Source organism: Camelina sativa, chromosome 8 (genome assembly GCF_030686135.1).
Source record: "Camelina sativa cultivar CO46 ecotype springtype chromosome 8, ASM3068613v1".
NCBI lineage: Eukaryota > Viridiplantae > Streptophyta > Magnoliopsida > Brassicales > Brassicaceae > Camelina > Camelina sativa.
Genome location: NC_141887.1, coordinates 6,976,809 through 6,999,949, shown reverse-complemented (window position 1 = coordinate 6,999,949; position 23,141 = coordinate 6,976,809). Strand labels below are relative to the sequence as shown.

The 23,141-nt window shown below is 39.0% G+C and overlaps 3 protein-coding genes across 4 annotated transcripts; 1 reads left to right on the top strand and 2 right to left on the bottom strand.

Annotated features, from left to right (window-relative positions):
- Positions 1–829: 829 nt before the first annotated feature.
- LOC104706614 (mitogen-activated protein kinase kinase kinase 20-like) lies at positions 830–2,069 on the top strand. The gene has a single exon (XM_019228689.2). The coding sequence runs from the start codon at positions 909–911 to the stop codon at positions 1,827–1,829; it is 921 nt and encodes a 306-aa protein (XP_019084234.2). The 5' UTR covers positions 830–908; the 3' UTR covers positions 1,830–2,069.
- A 115-nt stretch (positions 2,070–2,184) lies between these two features.
- LOC104706613 (photosystem II stability/assembly factor HCF136, chloroplastic) lies at positions 2,185–4,919 on the bottom strand. Its single transcript, XM_010422808.3, has 8 exons — positions 4,480–4,919; positions 4,148–4,383; positions 3,902–4,032; positions 3,616–3,748; positions 3,138–3,260; positions 2,851–2,925; positions 2,649–2,764; positions 2,185–2,529 (listed from the first exon to the last, which is right to left on the bottom strand). The coding sequence occupies exons 1-8, from the start codon at positions 4,808–4,810 to the stop codon at positions 2,463–2,465; spliced, it is 1,212 nt and encodes a 403-aa protein (XP_010421110.1). The 5' UTR covers positions 4,811–4,919; the 3' UTR covers positions 2,185–2,462.
- A 133-nt stretch (positions 4,920–5,052) lies between these two features.
- Positions 5,053–22,171, bottom strand: LOC104706612 (uncharacterized). 2 transcript variants are annotated; one of them, XM_087461924.1, is made up of 13 exons: positions 21,671–22,171; positions 20,745–21,471; positions 14,523–20,488; positions 12,836–14,313; positions 12,335–12,598; positions 11,788–11,999; positions 11,302–11,570; positions 8,020–10,963; positions 7,790–7,922; positions 6,835–7,358; positions 5,853–6,734; positions 5,480–5,659; positions 5,053–5,397 (listed from the first exon to the last, which is right to left on the bottom strand). In XM_087461924.1, the coding sequence occupies exons 1-13, from the start codon at positions 21,997–21,999 to the stop codon at positions 5,200–5,202; spliced, it is 14,106 nt and encodes a 4,701-aa protein (XP_087318050.1). In that variant the 5' UTR covers positions 22,000–22,171; the 3' UTR covers positions 5,053–5,199. The 2 variants fall into 2 exon arrangements, with proteins under 2 accessions (XP_087318050.1, XP_087318051.1); XM_087461925.1 differs by having other exon boundaries at positions 5,480–5,656.
- Between the last annotated feature and the right edge of the window lie 970 nt (positions 22,172–23,141).

Here is a 23,141-nt window from a genome sequence, read left to right as displayed (position 1 = left end):
TATATGTCGGTTTGGGTTCACAAATGAGATGGTTAGGGTTTAGATTTAACAATTAGAACGAAAGTATATGTCGGTTTGGGTTTACAAATGAGATGGTTAGGATTTAGATTTTACAATTACAACGAAATTATATATCGGTTTAGGTTTATAAAAGAACAGTTTAAGTTTTTAATTTTATAATAAATATGTATAGATTTTATTTCCTTATTTTATAAGGGGTGAATGAAGAGGTTCACCCCTAGGGGTGAACCCAAGTATTACTCTTTTTTGTTTTTGAATAAGTTTTAGGAGACTTTGTCTCTTTTTTCCCACCAAAAAATAAAATAAACATTGTTATTCTTTAGTTTCATCTTTGGTTCAGATTTTTAAAGATTCCAGGGTTGTTTAATATAGAAAAAAATACATATAGTAAATACTATTATATATGAACCTTATAGGCGCTTTAAAACTACAACCAAACAATTATTTCTAAAGTTATAATATATAAGAAATCCAAATAAAAAAGCACATCATGCCTACTTATATACGATAACGAAGATAATAATCTTTTTTAATTTTTCTTTTCTTTTGAAAATATCAGATATCCGACTTGAGTAGTTAAATCTTATAATCAGATTAGGGTTTAGGTTTTTGATAATATCAGATGTTAATATTTAACCTTCTTTCTTTTTTCCTGATAATATATCAGATATTAATCTTACACGTATCGTCAGACGCGTTTCCTTTCCCATGTCAAAAAAGGAGTCAGGAGTGAAACCACCGACTTAATCAGGTCTTTATAAATAGATTGTATCGCACTCCATTATCGAACCATAACTTGTCTCGCTTTCTTATTTGTCCAAGTAGAAGAAAAAATCAGAGAGATCAAAACAAAACCCTAGATTTAAAGAGAGTGTTAATTACCAACCATGGAGAAGATGATGAGAGAACCTCTGCGTGTAGACGAGTCTTCATTGAAGCATGTCTCTGTTCTTGGCAGAGGAAGCTTTGGCTGTGTCTCTCTCCAACGCGATTCTAACTTCCGACTCTACGCAAAGAAGTCATCTTCCTCGTTCAATCAATTGAAGGATTTCCATAAAGAGGTTAGGATCATGCTTCGTTTCCGCAATCATCCTCGCATCGTCCAAGCCTTAAGCTCTGTCGTTCACTTATCCACCCCACCAGAACAAAGATGTCACATCTATATGGAGTATGCCTCCAAAGGCACTCTCTTCAATATGATCTCCCGGTTTCGTGGGACGCCGATGTCTGAGAATATGATCGGACGTGCCGCTTTTATGATTCTACAAGGACTCGAGGCTCTTCACTCAAACGGCTACGTTCACTGCGACCTCAAGCCAGCCAACGTCCTCGTCTTCCCTTCCACCACTGTTGGAGAGCCATGGGATCTTAAGCTTGCTGATTTCGGTTGCTCTAAAGAGCCTTGTACGGATTCTAGGTCGTTGTTTCATGGTACGGAGCAGTACATGCCGCCAGAATCTCTTGGACCGGACGGAGTGATGGGATCGTCGACCGTTGATATATGGTCTCTAGGGTGTATGATTATTGAGATGTTTGGAGGTTGTCCATTGAATATGGGAGACTGTTACATGTGGAGGCTTCCAATACTTGTATCTCCGGTGGCAGACGACTTCTTGATGCGGTGCTTGGCTGTGCAGCCGTCACGTAGGGCTACCGCGGCAGAGTTGTTGAGTCATCCATTTGTTGCGCAAAAAAATTGTACTGTTCCAATATTGACAGAGATGCCTCCGTATCCTTTCTTAAGGCTTCCTCCCTGCATAATGGGCAAAGAGATGGAAGAATATGCTAGACTTGGATTGGTGATTTGAAGACCTCAAGATTTGATTATAACGGTGGAGAGATGAGCCCGGAAGAGAAAGGAGATTCATCTGACGGCGGCTGTTTGATAGTTTAGTTAAGAGTTATATTTTAGGTTCGGTTGAGTTTGAGCTTTTAACTGGTTGTCCATGGTGTTACTTATTCTACTTATGATTTATGAGGTTTGTTGTGTCAATGTGCTACTCTAAAGTCTTCGTTTGAATATAAAAAGGTTAAATTTTGCATAGTTACATGAACTTTTTCATGTAAAACATATTTGATTAGTTTTAAAAATATAAAAATATCACTTAACATTTTCAAAAAATACGGGAAAATACTACCTAGTATATTGTAAAAAAATCTCAATAATAAATATTAAATACTACTGGATAATTTAGGCGAGGGGAAGATAGTTTCTTGTCATCTTTGCTGAAGAATACTATAATTTATTATAGACAGAGATTAGATCCATATCCAAATCCAGCTACCAGTCAAACAAAGCTTTTTTCAGAAGATTTATATATTTTATATGAAGGGGAATGTATACAATAGTGTATTATATGTAGTATCAAACCGCAGTTAAAAGGCTTTACAGAGAGAAGATGTTTAGAACAAAACCATTTTTTACTGCCACTTTTTTTTTTTCATCCAACATATCGGAGCAAGACTCCATCGTTGCCAAGCACAAAACCTTTCTTGTCATCCACAAATCTGCCAAATTAAACAGAAACGAATTTGGAAACTCATTAGTTTTGTTTGTGCTAAGAGGACTGGAAGAAGGAACAATGATGTTGATTTAAAAGACTCTGGTTTCGATGTTTGATACTTACTTGACCGCGTAAAGGTTAGCTGCGATGTTATCAGCGGCTTTGTCTCGGTTCCATGACTTGCCTCCATTTCTTGTTCTCAGTAGAATGCCACTGCCTCCTGCTGCCCATGCTTCTTCCTGCAAATACCCCAAACAACAAATGACGTAAAGATCCAAAGGTTGAATGTAAAAGATTTGAGTGATAATCGAGTAAACTCATGTACCTCTGAGCGATACCCGACATCTAGAATGCCAAAGCCACGGCTTTGTACTGGAACTTCATCAAACTCCTCTGAGATCTGAGCAATAAAACAGTGGAGATCAAAGTCAAAGGTAGATTGGAACATTGAAAGAGAATTCAGATCATAAGGAAACAGTGTTTTCTTAGTTCATGGCTGGGTTCGGTTTCATTCTCTACGTGGCATAAAAACCAAAAACTCAAGAGTAAATCTTAAAATGAGCTTTGTTAGGTATGAAAAAATGAGAAAAGTCTTGTGGCAGTAGTAGTTACCCCAGTGCCTTTGCTAAGATAAAGTCCTCCACCACGAACAAGAAGCCAAAGACCACCATCAGCTCTCCATCCCATGTTCTGAATTCTTCTGGCAACAGCTCTATTATGTGGTTGCCAGTAAGGCTGCAATGTACCAATACTATGGTGAATGAAAGTTTTAGGAGCAACCAAAACCACACGCAATAACAAAAACAGGGATTGGTTATCCCTTGTAAAACACATGATAGTATGATATCGTCTACCTAGACCCAGTACTTGATTCTTAGCAGTATCTTAAATCATAATTTGGATACATGGATTGTTATATACGCTTCTTTACATTTATTCCGTTGGTGCTAAATAATCAAATCAAAACCAGCCGTAAGACTGAGCCTACGCAAGTGCTACTACTTCACCTAGCAACGTCATAAAAAAAGGACTAAAAGTTCAACAGCAAACCACATGATAAATGCTGCAAAAGCCATAATAAAAGGCTCACCTGGCCAGGCTCCCATGTCAGAAAGAAATTACCACGGCTCGAAACAGCAACATACTTTCCTTCTGGTGAACGGTTAACTGCACTGAAAGTTCCCGTGTAGTAACTAGCACCACTGATTCCACTGGATACTGTTCTGCAAGACCATTGGAAAAAACTGAATTAGGGTCTCTACTTTGGGTCTCTATTGAATGTACAGAAGGGAAACACAATGCCAATTCATCAAAAACTACGCATAACTTCCATGACTACATATAAGATTTGCCATCCATATAGAAATGTAATGAACCTGTTCAAGGTAGCTGAAACAGTTTCCTGAATAGCAGCTTTCCAGTTATATCCCTTGTTTGAAGTGACATATATAGCACCTTCATCAGTGACCATCTCTGCGCTCTTATCTGCTGTCGCCTCTATAAACACCTACAACAACATTGTAGCCACACACAGAAAAAGAAAAGCTTAACACATTCTCATAGGCAAATACAAAAAATCAAAAGAGACACCAAAAGGGGGAAACATAAGCTAATAATAATACCATATCTCCAGGAAGCTGAGAACTAAGAGGAATCCTATCCCAGTTCTCACCAGCATCAGCAGTATACAACAAGATAGCAGGCTTGCCAATGATCCATCCTTCTTTACCTTTAAAGCTAATCGAATTGAATCTGTAATTGAAATCTTCCTCTTCAGCTGAAGGTATCGAGCGTGGATTCCACGTGTTTCCACCGTCTTTAGTCTCTAACAGAGTCTGTCTCGTTCCCAATAAAAACCCTAATTGACATATTTTGTCTAGCATGAAATCAGCAACTGAAAACTTGCGAAATTGACTAATGGGGGGATGGAGATTGGAGAAACAAAGGAAGTTACCGCGGCTAGGTTCATCGGGGACGAAAGCAATGTCGAGAAGAACAACGCCGGGATCGATTGGGAGAAACACTCTTTCCCATTCGGATAACTGTTCATCAGCTTTCGATGGTCCGACAACGGAAGAAAGGGAGAGTGATACCGCCGCCGATTGGTACAAAAGCTCCCGCCGACTTAACGACAATGAGGAGGAGGAAGAAGAAGACGATGATGATGGAGGGGGAGAACCGGAGGCTTTAGGGATGAGGCGGTGAGAGATACGTTGAGAAAGCAATCGAGGAGAAGCAGTGGGCTTGAAGAGGAGATAGCCGTCGCAGAGTTGCAGAGACGCCATTGATGTGTTCGACTCTCTCTCTCTCTCTCTCTCTCTCTCTCTCTCTCTCCCGCCTCTGCGTAACACATATCCTTTTCTTTATCTGAGTGGTGGTTATCTAACGTCTACGTGTCCTTGTATGATTGGTAGTTAGTCTTACCTTACTTCTAATGAATTTGAAAACAGAGCATATTTTTTTACTGTTAATTAAACATAATTAAGTCGTCAATTTGGGATCCAATAATGGTGCAGATAATAGCAGCTTCAAAGAAATGTTTTCTGTACTTCTAATTTAAACGGATAATATACATTATATATACAAGATGTCAATGAAATTAGTAGAAACTGTTGCATAGAGAAAAAAAAAAACCTTTGGTAATTAATTGCCTAATTGGTAAATTGGTGTTAGTTTACGGTCGGAAGATACGGATGGTTCTATTGACTTGAAGGCGACAAAAGGGACATCTAGAGACTGAAGATGAACAATCCCGACACAAGACATGTCCGCATGGTACTATAGTAATCTCCACCTCCTTCATCTGACATATCTGACACATCCATTGTGATTTCGCCGTCTCTGCTTCTTTCATGGAAGCCTCTGCTCTTTCCTGTAAGGAAACCCACATGTTTAGCTAATCCATCATTAATTTGTGTGTTTTAAAATATGGAGGACTTTTACTGTAATCGAACCTGCTCAAGTAAGAATGCAACTTTAGATTCATCAAGTTCTTCTTGAAGAGTTAAGGTTCTTAGTAATAGAGATTGATTCTCTAGTTCCATGTTGATCCCAGCTGCAGAGAGCATCTCGTGTACTGCCTCAACCAGTTCTTTAGCTGTGACTCGACCATACTGCATTTCATTCACAGGCTGCTGGTGACAAAGAACAAATCCAATCAATCTTCCCCAAAACACATATTCAAGATCAAACTATCACAAGATGATAAACATTTTGGGGGAAATAAACAGTATGCATTTGTCTCTTATAATCACATAGGTTACAGATAATACCAAAAATGGAGCATAAATGTCTATATCCAACGTTTCACAAAAAGATGTAACGAACCTGGCTAGAACTTGTATTGTTAGTTCTGGAACTTTCTGAAATTTCTTGACATTTGTTATCAGATACTACAGGGAGCACCTCAGGCAAAACTTCATTTTCAATTGTCGTGCCTCGGAATGAGAAAACATGAGATGAAAATAACAAACCAGTCTCTCCAGGTGTCATTTCAACCTTTAACTTGTAAAGGGCTTGGCCAGCAGAAGGTCTAACATCCTCCGGGACCCTTCCATATCTCAGCTTGTCTCCTTGTTGGATTTTCCACGCAACGATTTCCCCTTTGTAGAATGGTCTCAGAGGGTGAAGTTGTACTTGTACAGCATCTTGTGGTATTATCTCTTGGCCAATAGAACTATCAGCTATGCTGGTGTTCGTAAGAGAATAAGAGCATAGTCTAAGGCAAGCGGCAATCCCAGTTTCTGATCCCTCAGGACATGAAAATAAAGATCCAATAGGCAGGGGAATTGGAAAGCCTAAAACCTCGCTCACCACTGTTGCCATGACATCCATGAGAGAAATGTATCCAGGCGGTTCAGAAACTAGGATAGACGTTCTGTGACGATTGATAAAATACATTGTTCGATGACGCGATTCACTCTCCCATTCGGGAATCATGGACTCCTTAGACACAAGGGTAACGTCTACGGAATTTGGCAGGAGAAGAAATCGAGTATATATATTTCTGGCAAACCCAAGTTTCTCTGCAGCAGATTGAAGAGAATGTTGCACAACCTCAAAAGATAAGTCATCCACGGTGGTGGTCTGACGGCTCACAGTCCATAAAGCAGCTTGAAACGACTTGCTCTGCAACTTTCTTATGATAGCCTTGAGTGATATAGACCCTATGTTGTCTAAGGTTTGAATTTGTTCAGCATTTTCAAGTTCCTTGACAAAGAAGCAATTATTTTGAGATCTTTTTCACACATAATAAATATAAGAAAAAGAAAGACATGATCGTAAAAAAAGAAACGGATGTTACACGTACCTCAATAACAACATCAGAAAGCTTTCTCACACCCAAATCCAGACAGATCCTCTCCGGAAGCCGTGGATGAACAAGTCTTAATCTTGCAGTGTCTATGTATTTCACATAGCGTGACCCAAAGGAATCAACATACACACAAGATCGTGCATGAACAAGCCTGCATCCATCGTCTGGGACAATCACATCTGATTTGGCAGTGGAAACATCGGGTGTGTTTGTCATATGTATGTCATCGCAGAGAAAATGAAGAATTTCCATCACAGCACGAAGCTCATTCGGGTTCAAACGCCGATAACCACATACTTTTTGTAATTTGGAGAGGATATCCTTTGCACCACCAACTGAAAGCACATCGTTAAGTCCTAAATCTTTAAGGATCTTCAGAAAAGGTAGATAATGACTTGGAAGTTCAAATGCAAAAGGTGATAGGTTGATAGGTAGGCGAACAAAAAGGGAGCTTGCTCCCACCAAACGTGTCCCATTTGCAGCTGGTAAAAAGGCTACCTTCTGCAACTCCAAAATATCTGGATGATAAAAATTTCAAAGCCGGGGAAAAAAAAATATTAGAGATTACAGCTCAATAATAAAAAATAAAAAAGAAACACTTACTGCAGTCCTATTATCATAAATATCCAAATATTTCTATGCATGACCAAACATAAATCCGTTTTTCCTGTTTTTGGTATTTCACAATGCTATACATTATTGTTGTTGTCTAGAGCAATCCACTGTTGCAGCTTGCAAAGGCTGGACACGAACAATGGAGAACTAGTTTATATTGTTGCTACTGCATTTGTTCACACCACCTATCAGTTAAAAGGTTCTTCGTTCTATCTAGATATATTTTGTATTTAAACTAAAGTTCTTATGCCAGATTAGGAATTTACAGCTGCCAAACCGATTTCACATTTCTTCTATTCAGTAATGTAAATTGAGTGTTCAGTGATATACATACCTGAAGAAGTGAGGGAGCCCCATACCATTTCAAGGTACTTCAAAACTTCACAAGAAGCAACATCAATGGTCATCACATCTGGATCATTGGGCCAGTGAGCAAGAGTGTCTTCACCACCATTCCGTCCAATTACCTGGGAGTATTTATTTAAATAATCAGGCCTCTTTTTCTTCACATGTCCGTGAAAAGAATACACAAATAATCAAAAGAGAGAACACGAGTGATCTTACCTGTAAGTGTTTAAGAACAGTCGAGAAAATCGGAGGACTTCTCAGACGAAATGCTGTCCATGAAAATTCAGGTGGAATGAATCTCTGAATCGAAAGAATAGGAACAGAGCTCCAAGCAAGGGGCCAATCCCGTAAAAGAACAGCTTCTCTGTAACGTGTAAGGACTCTCTTGCCACCTTTTCTGCCACCAAGACTTGGGAAACCTAATTCAGCAGGTACACAAGCAATCTGACCAAGAGTGTTGCAGAATGGGGTGCTGTAAAAACCAGCAAAGTTTGAAAATATAGCTTCAAGTACAGATCCTGCTAATGTTGATAACTCAGCAGAAATATCCTTCTCAGAATGTGCAAGATCCGTTTCAAAATCATCTTCTTCAGAAGAAGATCTATGGTGCTCGTTACCCAGACGTTCCACCCTTTTGGCACATTCAAGTATGACATCGGCTTCCGCTGCAGTTCGAAGGCCAGCTTTCCGTAGAATGCGAAGCCAGCCTTGTGATGAAAATCTTTCTCCAGGAAATCGTTTTCTTTCACCAAAAAATACCGACACTAGTAATGTATCAGAAGGATCAAACAAGTCCTTTGGTTTAGAAAGCTCGGAGGCAAATTCATCAGAATTTCTGACAAATTTAGCCTCCCTAAGAGCTTCGATCACAGTAGAATCAGCCTCTAAATCTAGCCAATTTCCATATACATAATTTAATATGTCTTCTTGTTCAGATTGAGATCTACTTTCAAACCCAGCTAACCCAAACCTTACTAAAGTCTGATGATTATGCAACACAGTGACCCCAAGGGCTTGGAGAAAGTGACATTCAACTGAATCTGGGAGATAGCAAAAGCAACATTCTTCATATGGTTTAAGGAAGGAATCTCCAGAGATTATACACAAACCATGCCTTTGCAAATGCGTGTAGGACCCAGTGACAGTCTTAAATATAGGAAGTGAACTTAGTACTTCACGTTCATGAGTTTGATATCCTGAACCACTAGAAGGGAAATCATTAGCCAAAAGGGTAAAAAGCTCATCACGACCACATGTTGGGAAGGAAGCGATATCAGCAATGTAGCCAGCTCGTTTGCTTTCAGCAAGCTTGGAGGCAATAGCTTGGCCAAGTGACACGCTAGGTGAAGGCAGACATTTGCATCTCTCGGCACAATCAATATATGCAGCATCACAAACAGGTATATTGCACTGGTTTAGCAGTAACATCAGCCAAGGATGCTTGCTCTGTGTTAAGTCGAAGCCAGAAACATAGTGTTGTATCAACTCAGGTAACGAACCATCACTTCCTGATGTTGTGGATATATCACTGCCTCTCTGATCCATATCAGTACCACTTCTAGAAATCGGCTGCAAAGGCGGTGGTGGAAAAAATATTAAGTGTCTCTCCTTTACACGACATAAAATTGGTCTGCCAAGGAAGGCAGGAATCAGAGGCCAGTCCGAAAAGAGGGAGAGATCATCGGCTGATCCATTAAAATTCTTCCAAAAGAGTCGTATCCATTCAGGCGAGGGACCACTTTCATCATTAAAACTGGATGTACTTTCCCATGAAAACCATGGCATAGAATTTGATTCTGAGATATAACTAACCCAGTGGTCATGAAAAAGATATTTCATATTACTGGCCAGTAAAGGAAGAGACCAGCTCCTCAACTTTAAAAATGCTTGAACAGAAGACTTCAAAAATATATCAGCCAAGCTCGATCTGTCAAACACTTTTGGATGGATAAATCGTGCAGAGACAGGCAACATCAGTGCATGTTGCTCCTTGTTTCCCAACCATAGCTCAGAGGTACCCAAGCGTGCTAAATGATTTGTTGCAGTCGGGCATGGTAATCCTTTAAGTTCATTAACTGCATGTAGAAACCTCGGGTCAGCATTACTATTTCTTTGACTAATCGAATCTCCAGCACGACCAATATCTTCAACAACAACTCTACCAAAATCAAACAAAGCCTTCCCCAGGCTCGTCATCATTTCAAAAGCATCACTAGAGCCAGCGTGAGCTTGAGTAGCGGTCAAAATTGAAGCAGAAGTATTGGTTCCTTCATCCATGTTAACCACTTCGGGGTTAAGTGCTTCAACAAATTGAATATCTGATAGGCAATACTCAAGTACATCAATAAAAGTATCAACAGATCGAAGGTCGATAGATGCAGATGACTTCCTTAGAAGAACACGAACCATCTTTGGTTTGACTTCTCGAACTGGAATCCCTACTGCCTGGACTTCAGCCAACAATTCCCAAGGCACGGAAAACACAGGGTAATGCTCCTTCACAAAGCTGCAAACTGTAACAGGGAGCAAATTAACAGCAACCTCACTACCAGGTTGTGTAAGAAACATACCGTCTTCAGCCTTGACCAAATTTCCTGAGTAAAGTTGCCAAAGAGGAAGTTCAGCAACACGAACGTAAAACGGCCTTATAACTTGTTCAACCAAGCATTCCCACTCCGGTTTGAGCACTTCTGTTTCTATAGCACCCTCATGTAAGCTAAGAAAATCATGTTGATTAGATCTTGGCCAGAAGGAATACAACTGATTACCATATGCTTTAAGAGAAAGGGCCAGCTGACGTGCAGCTGTACTTGACTCGCTTGAATGTTCTCGACTTAGCCTTTCCATCTCCACCACTATTTCTATGTAAGAATTACGTACACATGACATTAACTCTTTGTTCCATGCATCAATCAATTTATCTCCAGCATCAAGCTGTGGCTCCGACATAGATCTCGCATTTTGATTTTTGAAAAGAAAACGACCACAATTATTCCGAATGAGGAAGCATCCCAGGATGGTGACAGGTAGATTCACACTACCAGACAAAGGTAAAGGAGACATTATGGGGCTGGCTGGATGGACATCAACCGGACGACCATTTCGAGACACATGTGCAGCAACTCCAGCAACAGGTGTCAAATTGTACGCTAGATACTTCCTGCAAATATGTAATATTTCAGTAACAAATAGAGACATGATAACCTCTAGGACACTCATCACAGTAGATTTTGATTTTTTTTTATTTTATTTTTTCATCAATAAAGCATTTTTCTATTTACTCGTTTGAACAGTGACACGCCAATTCTTTGCATAATGAACTAAATCTATTTGCTGCCCATGGTTTTGATCAGAATTGGTAACATCTTAAATTATCTCAAAGCAATTATTGGTATCGCTTTATTCTCTGACATGGCTTTCAAGGTGATATGAACATCAAAGCATATATAGGTTACTGCCAGAATCTTTTATGTTGAGTAATAGTAAGTGACTTTGTACCTGTCACGAGCCATGTTTTGTGATTGTCCAGAACCCCTGCTGAGAACCACAAGCCATCGATCCAGAAGTTTGTTTTCCCCTATATGTAGGTTTACCTCAATTATTTGCGATTTAACAGAGTTTGAGCTACTAAAAAATCTTGAAAGTTGAAACGTTTTCAGTTTTTTCTCCGCGAAGGGATTCCTCATGATAGCTGATGCGGAATCAATATGCAGCGTGTAATCTTGATGTGGTTGTGCATTCCCTTGCTCCCATGTGGAAAATGAAACCTGAAATTGACAACAACAAAAAAAAAACCTTTACTTAACAGTTCGTAACAACACCATGGTAGAATGTGGTCAAGCCCATACTTTTTCAGTCACTATATTTTTAAATTTTAATAGCATTTTACTGTAATTCAAAAAATAGAATTCAATGGATGTCAAAAATAAATAAAAAATAAATCAATGATGATGTCTAGGGTGGTGTTGATATAATTTATAATACCTGTAAAACTGACTTCAAGAAAATGAGGATTCTAGAGGCATTTTCCAGAAATCGGTCAGATATTTGATTCACTCTATCTAAGCCCGCCTCAAGACCATCTTCAATTGATAAAGGCATCCGAATAATGGTGGAATCTGTCAATGACCATGCCTTATCTTGACCAATTAGCATGGGACTGAATTGATCACTGAACCGCTCAACCAAATTTGTACCTAAAGAAACAAAAGAATTAATAAAGAAGTAACACGCCAACTGATTACTGCTTTACAAAACTAGGAAGTGCTAAAACATACAACATGGGTGAGCAGACGCATAAACAGGACAGGTGGACAGAAAGACAAATGTAATAAAGCTAATGTATGATCACTCCCTGATACAACAAATGAACCCAAAAAAAAATCAGGATGAAGTGGTTTACCCCCCATCGAGACCCGTTACTGAATAAATCTGACTCATTTAAGATATAGGCTACCATGGGGTAGTAATTATTTTCATGTCGCTTTAGCATTGGGAAAATAGGTGGGAAAGAAACACCAGAAGTTCTTACCTATTAAAGAGAACATTTTTGCAGCAGGAGCCTGAGTCGTGGATGCAGAAAGGGTCGCTCCTTTGGGATCAAACATGTAAAAGTAGCCACCAGACACAATCGACAGTAGATCACACATGAAGTAACAGCTAAGAAGGCCCAACCCATAGTTGAGAGTTTCACCCTTAACTCTCCACTGTGAAAGAAGCTGAAGATTACAAACCTCCTCTCTGGTCAATGTAACCCCTTCAAAAATGGCCACTAGAGCAGGTCCTTGAAATTCACCTGAAAATAAGAGCAGTTTTTAATAAGAGGATCGATGTATATATCCCTATAAATCTACAATATATCTAATAAAAGTTCAAACGATCTTCTATGGTAGTGAAAATTTTATCCACCATAGAAGATACATACGCCATTCTCCAAAATTTGAAAGGGCAAGCTTAGGAAAAAAATTCAAAATATAAAGGAAATCAACAGAATCAATCGAAAGGCTAGTAATAAGCTCAAAACATTGACTACCTAAATTATGCTGCAGCAAGGTCTTGCGAGAGTGCTCTCTCTTGTCAAAAATGAAGTGCAGCTTTTTAACTCTGCAGCAATCAGCTAACTCAAGAAGATCGAACAACAAGAAATCTTTGCTGCCATATAGTGATAGAAGCTCCTTCAACTTGGTGAACTCCATACAAGGAAGATCCTGGGTTATATCATTATCCACTAAGGAGATGCAACGAAGAGACTGTATCCCCAATCTATTAGCCATGTCGTTGTTGATGCTAGGATGTACAAACCTTTTCCCAGAGAGAGAACTGTTGTCTACCCATGGTGCATCATTATAAACAAGTTCCTCTAACGGGACCAAAAATCCTGCGGAATCGGGAACTAGCACTGAATTTTTATCACAACAATCTGATGACGGCTCGGAGAAACAGTCTACAATGGCTTCAAGAACACAAAGGACAAAATTTATCTGCTCATATGTTAGCTGTGATCCTTTTATATCATTCTGCAAGTGCTGCAGAGTGTTCATATAATCTTCTGCATCAAAACTAGGTCTCACACCCAATTCTAGAAGCAATTCTTTAAATTCAGAAAATTCTGAAGGGACAACATATAGATAAGGGGTAAACTTCACCGGAGAATCAAAAGAAAGAACATCTGCAGAGACGAAATCATCCCCAAGCCACACCCATGGAACACCACTTAGTGCTGATTTAAGGGCAAGAAACTCATTTTCCCTAGCAAGTTCTTGCAGTCTGGTATAAAGTAGAGGAATTTGGTCTTGTAACATGCTCTCAAAATCAGGATTTACTGAGGAACGAGACTTTTGTTCTTTATAAGACTTTGATATCTCAGTTAGTTGTCTGCACAGGATATCAATAGTTAAGCAATCCATCCACCCAAGTTTCTGATGTAGATACGATGACTGGAACTCGCCATCCAGTAAGTGCATTGTGGCAGACACCAAAAACATCTGAGACTTGGGCCTTACTCTATCTGGAGATGCCACCAAGTTACTAGATTCAAGCCATGGAATACCTTCTATTGGTGGATCAAGACAAATAGGACACCATGGGATAGACCTCAGTTGACACCAAAACTCATCCTCCGATTGTTCAGTGAGCAAGCTCCCAAGATAGCTAGTCTTCGTGTCATATTCAGGATAGGTTTCTCCATCAGGCGAGTCTTCTCTTGTAATGGACATTAGATTTTGTGATTCATCATAGTTCGTTTCACCTGTCTTGGATGATAGTTTGACAGAAAGATTATTGATATGGAATAATAGTCTTTTTCCATATCTCGATGCTTCTAGATCTCCCGAGTCATGTAAAATTGACACACTTTTAGCAGCATCCAGATAGGTAGAACAATCCAGAGTTGTTCTAAGTCCAAGACCAACCAAAGCATCCAGGATCTTAGAATCTGAGAATTTCTCAGAAGGAAAATAAACTTCTTTGTGTAGAAGCTCTTGTAGTCCAGGAACACGAGGATCATAAAGCCTGAAAAGAGGAAATATATAAGAAGGCAACTATAGAGATACTCATTCGCTTGATAAAGTGTGTAAATGCAACCAAAGATAGCTAATATCAGATTGCTTTATAAAGCGTGTACATGCAAACAAAGATAGCTAGTAAGAAGTAATAGCTGAGAAGTCTGTAATTTAACATATTTAATGTATCAGAATAGGTAAGATAAAAGATAGATAAACCTCGAAGGTTGTTGCCATAATCCATTCGCTGCGAGAACAAAAGGGGTTGTAGATAGTGCAGACTGAAGCGAAACGTCATCGGCGACCAGATCATTTAGATCATGCAAAATGGCCAACAGAGCTTCTTGCTGAGAAAGGAACTCAGACATACGATTAAGTACACAAGTTTTGTAGAATTCCATTCTTGAGGGCTCTTTTATTTGTAAGTATCTTTTGAAGATAGTTCTCTCCCTCTCTGAGTCCAAGCGTACAAAATTATCATCCAACAGATCCTCCCTGATGCCATCAGGTTTGAGCCACTTAACTGGACAGTTCAAACTTACGAGTTTTCGGTTTCTGTATGACTCAAATATGGGGAGGTGTTTGATGGTCTCAAAGTGGACCTCATTCATATGTCCACCAGAGAACCACTTTGACTGAAGAATAAAATTCCGAAGCTCATGTAATTCACCTTCTGAAACATTAATGAAAATCCCCTTGATGTTTTCTTGCCCACCAGAAACTGCAAGAAGTGCATTCAATATTCCTGTTGCTGTTGGTGGCTGAACATATGTTTCCAACTGTGGGTGCTCCACTGGAAGCTCACGATTTAAGAACCGGCATCCACATTTCAGTAATAATGAAGACATGTTCTCGCTCCAGCCATCATCTCGAATAACATTTGCATTTACAATAAGTTGCATGAGACAGCGATCTTCAACTGGCAATATGGGCCAGTTAGAAAATATTGAGAGGTCATCACAAGATAATTTAAGATAGCTCCACAGTACCCTTATCCATTCTACTGTCGGATGTCCTTGTTGGCCAGGTGTCCAAAGTATCTTTTCTGAGAGATGCCAGTCTGTTGGCAGTAGCTTAAAAAAGAGCTTCTCAAGCAAACTGCAAGAGAGAAGACATATGCATGATTCTTCACTTTGAGCTACAACTAATAACTTACTATAAACTTTTTCCGGCACTTCACAGTCCACGAGTTGGTGAGGAAGTGAATCCTTCAAAAGTTCATACCCAATCTCTTCTGTGAAAAAGATTCTCTCAGCAGTCCCATTCTTTTTAAAGGTTGCAAATGATCCATCAGCAAGAGGTAGCAGGGGTAGATCGTAAAGAAGATCCGTCTGGAAAGGAACTTTTAAATCAAGAAGACAGTATTCTAGTGCCAAGACCAAACCATTTCTATCCCTAAACTCACGTTTACGCCGGGTCAACAGAGTCCTTAAGAGTTGGGGTGTAATAAAATGCAAGGATGAACAGGCCTCACCAAATCTTTCCGCAACTGACTTTGAGATATTAATGACAGGGAGACCAGCGTCTGCAAGGACATCAACTAGCTCATCTGCCCTAGGAAAGTTGAAATCAGGGTAAATTGCTTGCTTTGTTGAAATCCATTGTCCTCCTCTTGCTTTTGTATATAAGACACGAAGACCATTATTCGCAATAAAACTGTAGAGCTTCCGAATCAAGGATGCCCAAGGTTCTGCTCCTAGAGTTACTGGCCAGACAGAGAAGAACAAATCACATGGACCAAGTTCAGATGCAATTTTCTCAAGCAAATGACCATAGGCTGGTACAACAACTTCCTCGATCAAGTAAAGATTCCAATCAGAGCGTACTTTTCCATCCCCTGCCATGTCGTTACCAAACCAAAGATCCCTCCTGTTGGAAGACAACTCAAAATATGCATTAATATGCGCAGGGAGGCCAGTAGTTATAGGTAGAGGCAGAAAGCAAAATGCACGGCCCCCAAAATTTCTTCTATTCTGAATTGAAATAGCAGATGGCCCAAATATATCTGAATTGCTAGCAGCCAGGTCCTCTACATTATCACTCTTGACAGAATTTATAAGCACGGCAACACTAGCCCATGGTATTAACTTATTGGACATTTCTCGAAGGTTCGAGTGCTTTTTACTTACCCCGGCATTCAGACATTCACCTGTTATCCATCCATGTGAAATACAGCCAGATGAATCTTGCTCGGTTACCACAATCTTCTGGCATTTATACGGGAGATCTTTAACTACAGTGTTGCTAAGTTTTTTTAACAACTGATCTTTATTCATTCCAGCTGAAATATTTTCGTCAAGAAGACTAAACACTTGAATAGATGGCTTTGTTTCAGTATCTTTCCCAACATTGCAATCTTTGCAAACACGATGCAGTAACTGCATTTCATGACCAGCTCCTTCCTTAGTAAAAATCGATATTGTTTTCACATTCCGCAGAAAAATTAAAGCTTCTGAAACTACACCAGTAAAGGAAGTGAAGAGGGATAGCACATCTTCAGGAGCATATGTTTCTTTCTTTATGTGGCTTCTGGGGGCAACACTGGCGTTTCTAAGAGGAAATCGGAAAAGTGTACCCGGAAATGTATGCTCTAAGTCACAACCAAAATGCAAGAATGGTGCGAACTGATCAGGAAACTGGTCCAGTATATTTCTTCCGGTAAATTTAATCCGCAACCCTGGGTGAGTTGGAGAAATACCAGGCAAATGATTGGCATGAGGATCAAACATAACAATGTTTTCTCCAGAAACAAACCCCGGGATATCTGTGAAATGATAAACACAGTTAAATCCAAGCCCAAATCTTCCTATCGCAAAAGGTTTTTCAAGTTTGCTTGCTTGACCAATTCGTGAAATTGCATACATATCTTGTTGAGTAAAAACTGAGTTGTTGAAACAATACAGAGCAGGGCCTTGCCAATCTGCCATTTCAGGAGAGAGGAGTGAAGAAGTCCCATAATGAGTCTTGTCCAGAAGGAATGTCACCTCAGAAGCACCTGCATCTTCCGCGTTTTGGACCAGCTCAAAAAGAATCCCAGGCCCATCAGCATACATTTCTAGTATGTGTTTAAGTCTAGTGGTCAATGCCTCATGCTGTCCAAAGGCCTCAGCTGCCCCAGATAAACTAAAACTCATTGAATCAGCACTTTCCGCCAGCAAGACTCTACGAAGTGAGCGAACACCAAGCTTCTCCGCTACCTCATTAGATATGTTACCGTGGACAAATTTTTGCATTGTTCTTTTCGCATTCAACAGCATTGTAGACTCGGCACTAAACGAGCTGTTACAATTGTCTGATGCAGTCAACCATGGCGCATCATTATAAACCAAATCACTTGAAGGGAAGAGTCGACAAGAAACATCAGGTAAATAGAGTGTGACTTTGTCAAGAAATTGCGCTTCAGCCAACTGCTGCGCAATCAACACAGCTGCCCTGATTTCTTGTGGATCAAGGGATGAAGAACCTTTCCTTACAGCTATTCTACATAAAACATCAGCATAATCAGATGGAGTTAAAAATTCTCGGACACCAAGCTCCACGAATAATCTTCTAAAAACAGCTAAGTCGGTAGGTATGACACGAACGTAGGGAACAAGATGAAGAGGGCCATCAAGAACAACCTCACTCAAAGTTGCAAATCCATCACCTACCCAGATCCAACGACTACCTTCAAGTACAGCCTTAACAACATCCATCTCATCTGAACCTAGTAAGCTTGCAAGAATTGAGTATATCTTTGGCATTGCCAAAGCTAGTTCCTGCCGAAGAACCTGATCAATCAGAATTTCATTATTCTTTCCAAGTTCAAGTAACTGAGCCGCAATTGCACTTCCTCCTGGATGTGATAACCACCCCAAGTTATATGCAAGAGCTGTAGAAGAACATTCACCATCCAGTATCCTCATGGATGCAGATACAAGCCACATATCTGTTTTTGGACGTACAAGCTTTGGGGGAGCAACAGTAGATGTCACAACTGGCCATGGTAAAGTTTGAAATGGAGCAGACGCTAAAACGGGGCACCAGCAAATCATTTTAAGTTCAGTCCAAAACTTAACAAGGTTACATGTCAGATATCGTGGTCTGAAAGCCGTTGCAGCTCTTGAAAATATCCTGTTTATAGCTCCATCCTCCTCACTCGACTGATCAGGCAGCCATTTCACAGCATTGACTTCTAAAAATGAAAAAAGCACTTTACCCCTTGAATGTGCCTTTTCCATATCCTTGTGCATCAACCGTTCCACCAATCGTGCACTCTCTAATATTGTCTCAGGAGAAACAGTTGTTTTAAGGCCCAAACCTTGAAGCATGTCCAAGATAACAGATCCCTGAAATCCGCTACCAGGGAAACAATCTGAATCTTCCAACAAAGCATATAACTCTTCATTACGAGGATCATGTAAAACAGATGGGCGTTTAAGAGGACCATTTACAGTTGGTACAAACTCTAGGTTCTGCAATTCTTCCCTCAAGGATCTATCTTCCAGACACAATTGTGGAAGATTCTGCAGAATAGAAATCATCACCTGATCACGAATCTCAGGTTGCAAAACGTCAATTTTGTTGAAAACATTATGTCTGTAAAAATTACTTTTCCTCATTCTCCCAATGCCATAGTATCTTGACAAAACATCTTCTTCGCTTCCTTGGCAACAGAGAATAAACTCACATCCTAGAAGACAGGCAGGCACATCTAATGGAGGTAAGTACTTAGGAGGATTAACAAGATCAGAATAATTGGATTCTTGAGCACTAGTTTCTCCATACATACGATAAATGGGTAAAATCTTGCAGATACTAAGGTACAGGTCTCCAATCTGATGTCCTATGTGCCATTTTGGATCCAAAAGAAAACTCCGAAGTTCATCCTTCTCTTGAGCATTCAAATCATAAATTAAATTTTGTATACCATCCATATCTGATGAAGCAGTATCGAAAACAGATTCTAAGACACCTGTGTAACTTGCATCGGATACAAAGGAAGACAAGTCTGAATGTGCAACTTTATAATTGTTGTTTAATATCTTGCTACCAATCTTCTCTAAAACATTTTTGACTGCATTAGGAAGCTTCTCCGCGTTGATCAATTTTGATTGCTGAGATGCTATATACAAATAGCCAGACGTGGATGGCAAGATTGGCCAGTCACAGAATAATGATAGGCTCTGACACTGTTTGTCAAGATACTGCCAGAAGAGAACAAACCATGGTGATGATGGATGATCTTGGTTGGATTCTGGATGCCAGGAAATCTTGCTTCTGTGTTTCCATTCAGCAGGTACAAGCCTAGGAAATAACTGAAGCAAGTCATGGATACTGAAATTAGCAAGATTTGCTGTTTGTGACTCTGCAATGGCAAAAAGTCTGCTATATAATGGTGGAGGAATATTCCTATCAATGACTCTGTCATAAACTCTCTGTAAAAGCAAATGCTCTGATTCGTCACAAATAAAATAGGAGACACCTTCTGTACTTTTAGAAAAGAAGCCAAAGTCACCATTTGCTAATGGAAGCAGTTTCAGGTTCCTGGCTTGTATGCAAACACTATCATCAGTCAGATCATCCAAGCAATATTCCAATAATACTAGCTTCAAAGATTTCTTCAAAACTGAAAGCGTTTTGCATTCTTTGAGAAAGTTGCGCACTCTATCTGGAGTAACCACTTTTGGAAGTAGAAAGGAAGGGTGTTTCAAAAGCATAACAAAAACTGATCTTGGAAGGCACACGATAGGCATTTCAAGTTGCAATAAGGCATCACCAAGTTCTTTGCTCCCTGAGTATTCCTCATCATGAAGGTATGCATCAACAGGGGACACCCATTTTCCCCCGTCAAGTTCTGAAAACAACACAGGAGCATCGCGGATATTTTTGTAAATGTGTTCGACTAATATGCTCCATGGTGCTTCAAAAGATCCACTTGGCCATAAGGAGAAGTAAGAATCCCTGGAATCAAGCACTTCTCTCAAACAAAGAAGCAATCTTGCAAAACTGGGAGCTACAACATCTTCAAGAAGAAGCATGTTCCAGGCTGAACGAACTTTCCCACTCCTGTCCATGTCTTCTCCATACCAAATTCCGCGACGATTTGATGACACCTCAAAGTATCCGTTGACTTGTACTGTCAATCCAGTTCGTACAGGCAAGGGAAGAAAGCAGAAAGCATGCCCAAGCTTTAGGATATTATTCTGTCAAAACCATATGAAACCAGAGTAAATGCAAGATCCAATCCAAAAGCAGTGACAAATAACTTCTTTCTCGGTATAGAGTAATAACGTGATAACTAATATGTGGAATACCCAAAGATGGAGGAATATTACGATAAGAAATAAAAAATAAACGAAATTGTATGTTCAGTACTGCAAGAACGTACACAAAGTTGCAACATGGGCAAAAGTAATTACTGCATATAGCAAAAAAGGCATAATTAGTATTGCACAATACCTCTGATAAATCATCTGATATGCATGCTGCAACTGAAGCCCATGGTAGCAAGTGAATATCATATTCTTTGGATGCAGTGGCAGCAAACGAACCAATTTTGCTGGACGCTGATGCCATTGTCTGAACTATGTAAAACCTGTCTGTTCTCCGTTTACTTTGGCTTCCCTTTTCAGACTCACTCAAGAACTCGAGAGTAAATGCATCCATCTCCCTGTCTCCAGAAATAGATGTCTTCGACAGTCTAAGAACAGCCTGACGATGCCACACAGTATCATCATCTGGTGAGCTGACCGAACATGAATAAAGCTTTTTGGGCTCTGAATCTCCATCATCCCACGTGTACATCTCAATAGATAAGACACATTTAAGAAAGAGCAACGAGAAAACGCCTTCCTCGAAAAGTTGATCAAACATCAAAGAAATGTCATCTTCAAAATAAGCTTGCCTTGAAAGCCTACTAGAAGCTGCTTGCTCTGGGTTCCTCAACGGGAAACGAAACAAAGTACCGTGAAAAGGAGTTTTCATGTCACACCCAAAAGCACAATAAGGAAGAAACTGATCCTCATACTGAGACAGAGCTGAAGAACCAACATAATCAATTCTCTTCCCTGGGTTTGCTGCAGAAATATTTGGAAGATAAGCACCCTGAGGATCAAACAATACCACGTATTTTCCACTCACAAAAGATGGTATATCAGTCAAATGGTACACCGAATTGAAGCCAACCCTATAATATCAAATTCACAAGATTTATCAGAAAATAAGGATCAAATAAAACATCAAATAAGAGACACACTCACATTGACTAAAACTCAAACTTAAGAAATCAATTGCTATCTTCATAAGCCAGAAACAAAGATGATTTCAGATAAAATAAAATAAAAAAAGGGTAATTCACAGAGAAGGAAGGAATTAAAAAAATATACCCAAATCGACCAGTCTTCCAAGCCTGACCATGCTTACCACTCCCACCAATTCTGGAGATACTAACAAAATCCTCCTCAGTGAAAACAGCATCATTGTAAGCCAACAAAGAAGGACCTTGCCACTGAGCCAAAGAGTCTGATAACAAAGAACCCGACCCGTGAACCCGACGGTCAAGACAGAGACGGACTTTCGTAGCTCCGGCGTCATCAGCGTTCTGAATAAGCTCCTTAAGAACGGTGGTTCCTTCCGGATAGTTCAACAAAACCTCCCGAATCCGACGGGTCAAATCAACCTTTTGCCCAAAATCTTCGAGAAGAAGTGAATCCATCTCTCAAGTTAATAACGCTTTCTCTCTATTGCCCCATGGACGGACCAACACAGGAGTCAAAGTTGAAGAAGATCGATCTCTAGGGGGGTCTAGAGGAGAAACGAACAGCAAAGCGCTTCTTCAATGAATTGCTGAATTAAGAAGAGTTTAATGCGGTGAAGAAACAAAAATTGACAATTTAATTGGGCCTTTGACACGTATATCCAACGGCCTGTCAAGAATATTGAAAATATATAGAGATGAGTTTATCACTTTCTTGTATAAAATTTTCATAGAGATTAGAACATATATGATTATCTAATCGCTAACCCCATATTGTAATCCTAAAATTATTATTTCTTGAAATTTATGAATCAATAAAATTGAAATCACATATCCTACGAAATTGATCATTTATAGATATATACATATATTTAGAATTACAAGTATCTTATAAATCATGTAATTTAGAGAAATATTTAGAATTGCAATAAATTTGTATAGATTTACAGAAACACATTTCTATTGTAAATAAAAATTACTAAAATTAAAGTATATATATATTATTTTTATATATTAGTATTTTTGAAGTACATTTTTGGAAATAAATCTTCATTTTCAAAAGAATTACAATCTATATCATTACTTATATCTATATTTGAAGAAATTTACAATTAATTCTCTCTAATATCAATATAACCAAAACAATTAAAATATTTAACATTAATTATAAAAAAAAAAAAAGAATTGTTAAGAAATACCTTTTTTGGTGTACCCCTTTCAACTATCCATTTTCAAAAATAACCTTTCTTAAATATGAAAAATTATAAAGTTTTATGTGGTTCACAAGGTACTTCTAGATAATAACTACTACCTCTAGACTCATTCCAAATATTTATGAAGTTTTAAAACATTTTAAAAGGTTTTTACAAGGTTTTTAAAAGGGTTTTAAACAGTTTTTAAAAGGTTTTTAAAAGGTATTAATATATATAAAAAAAATTTACACACATTTAAAGGTAATTAGTGTATATATTTATAAGCTTACACACAAATTTTGATAATTTGCAAATTTTTAGTGGCTTTTTTGATAAAGTTTGAAAGTGGGTGTACTTTTGAAAAATAATATTGCAAAAGGGGTATTTTTGAAATTTCCCCATTTAAAA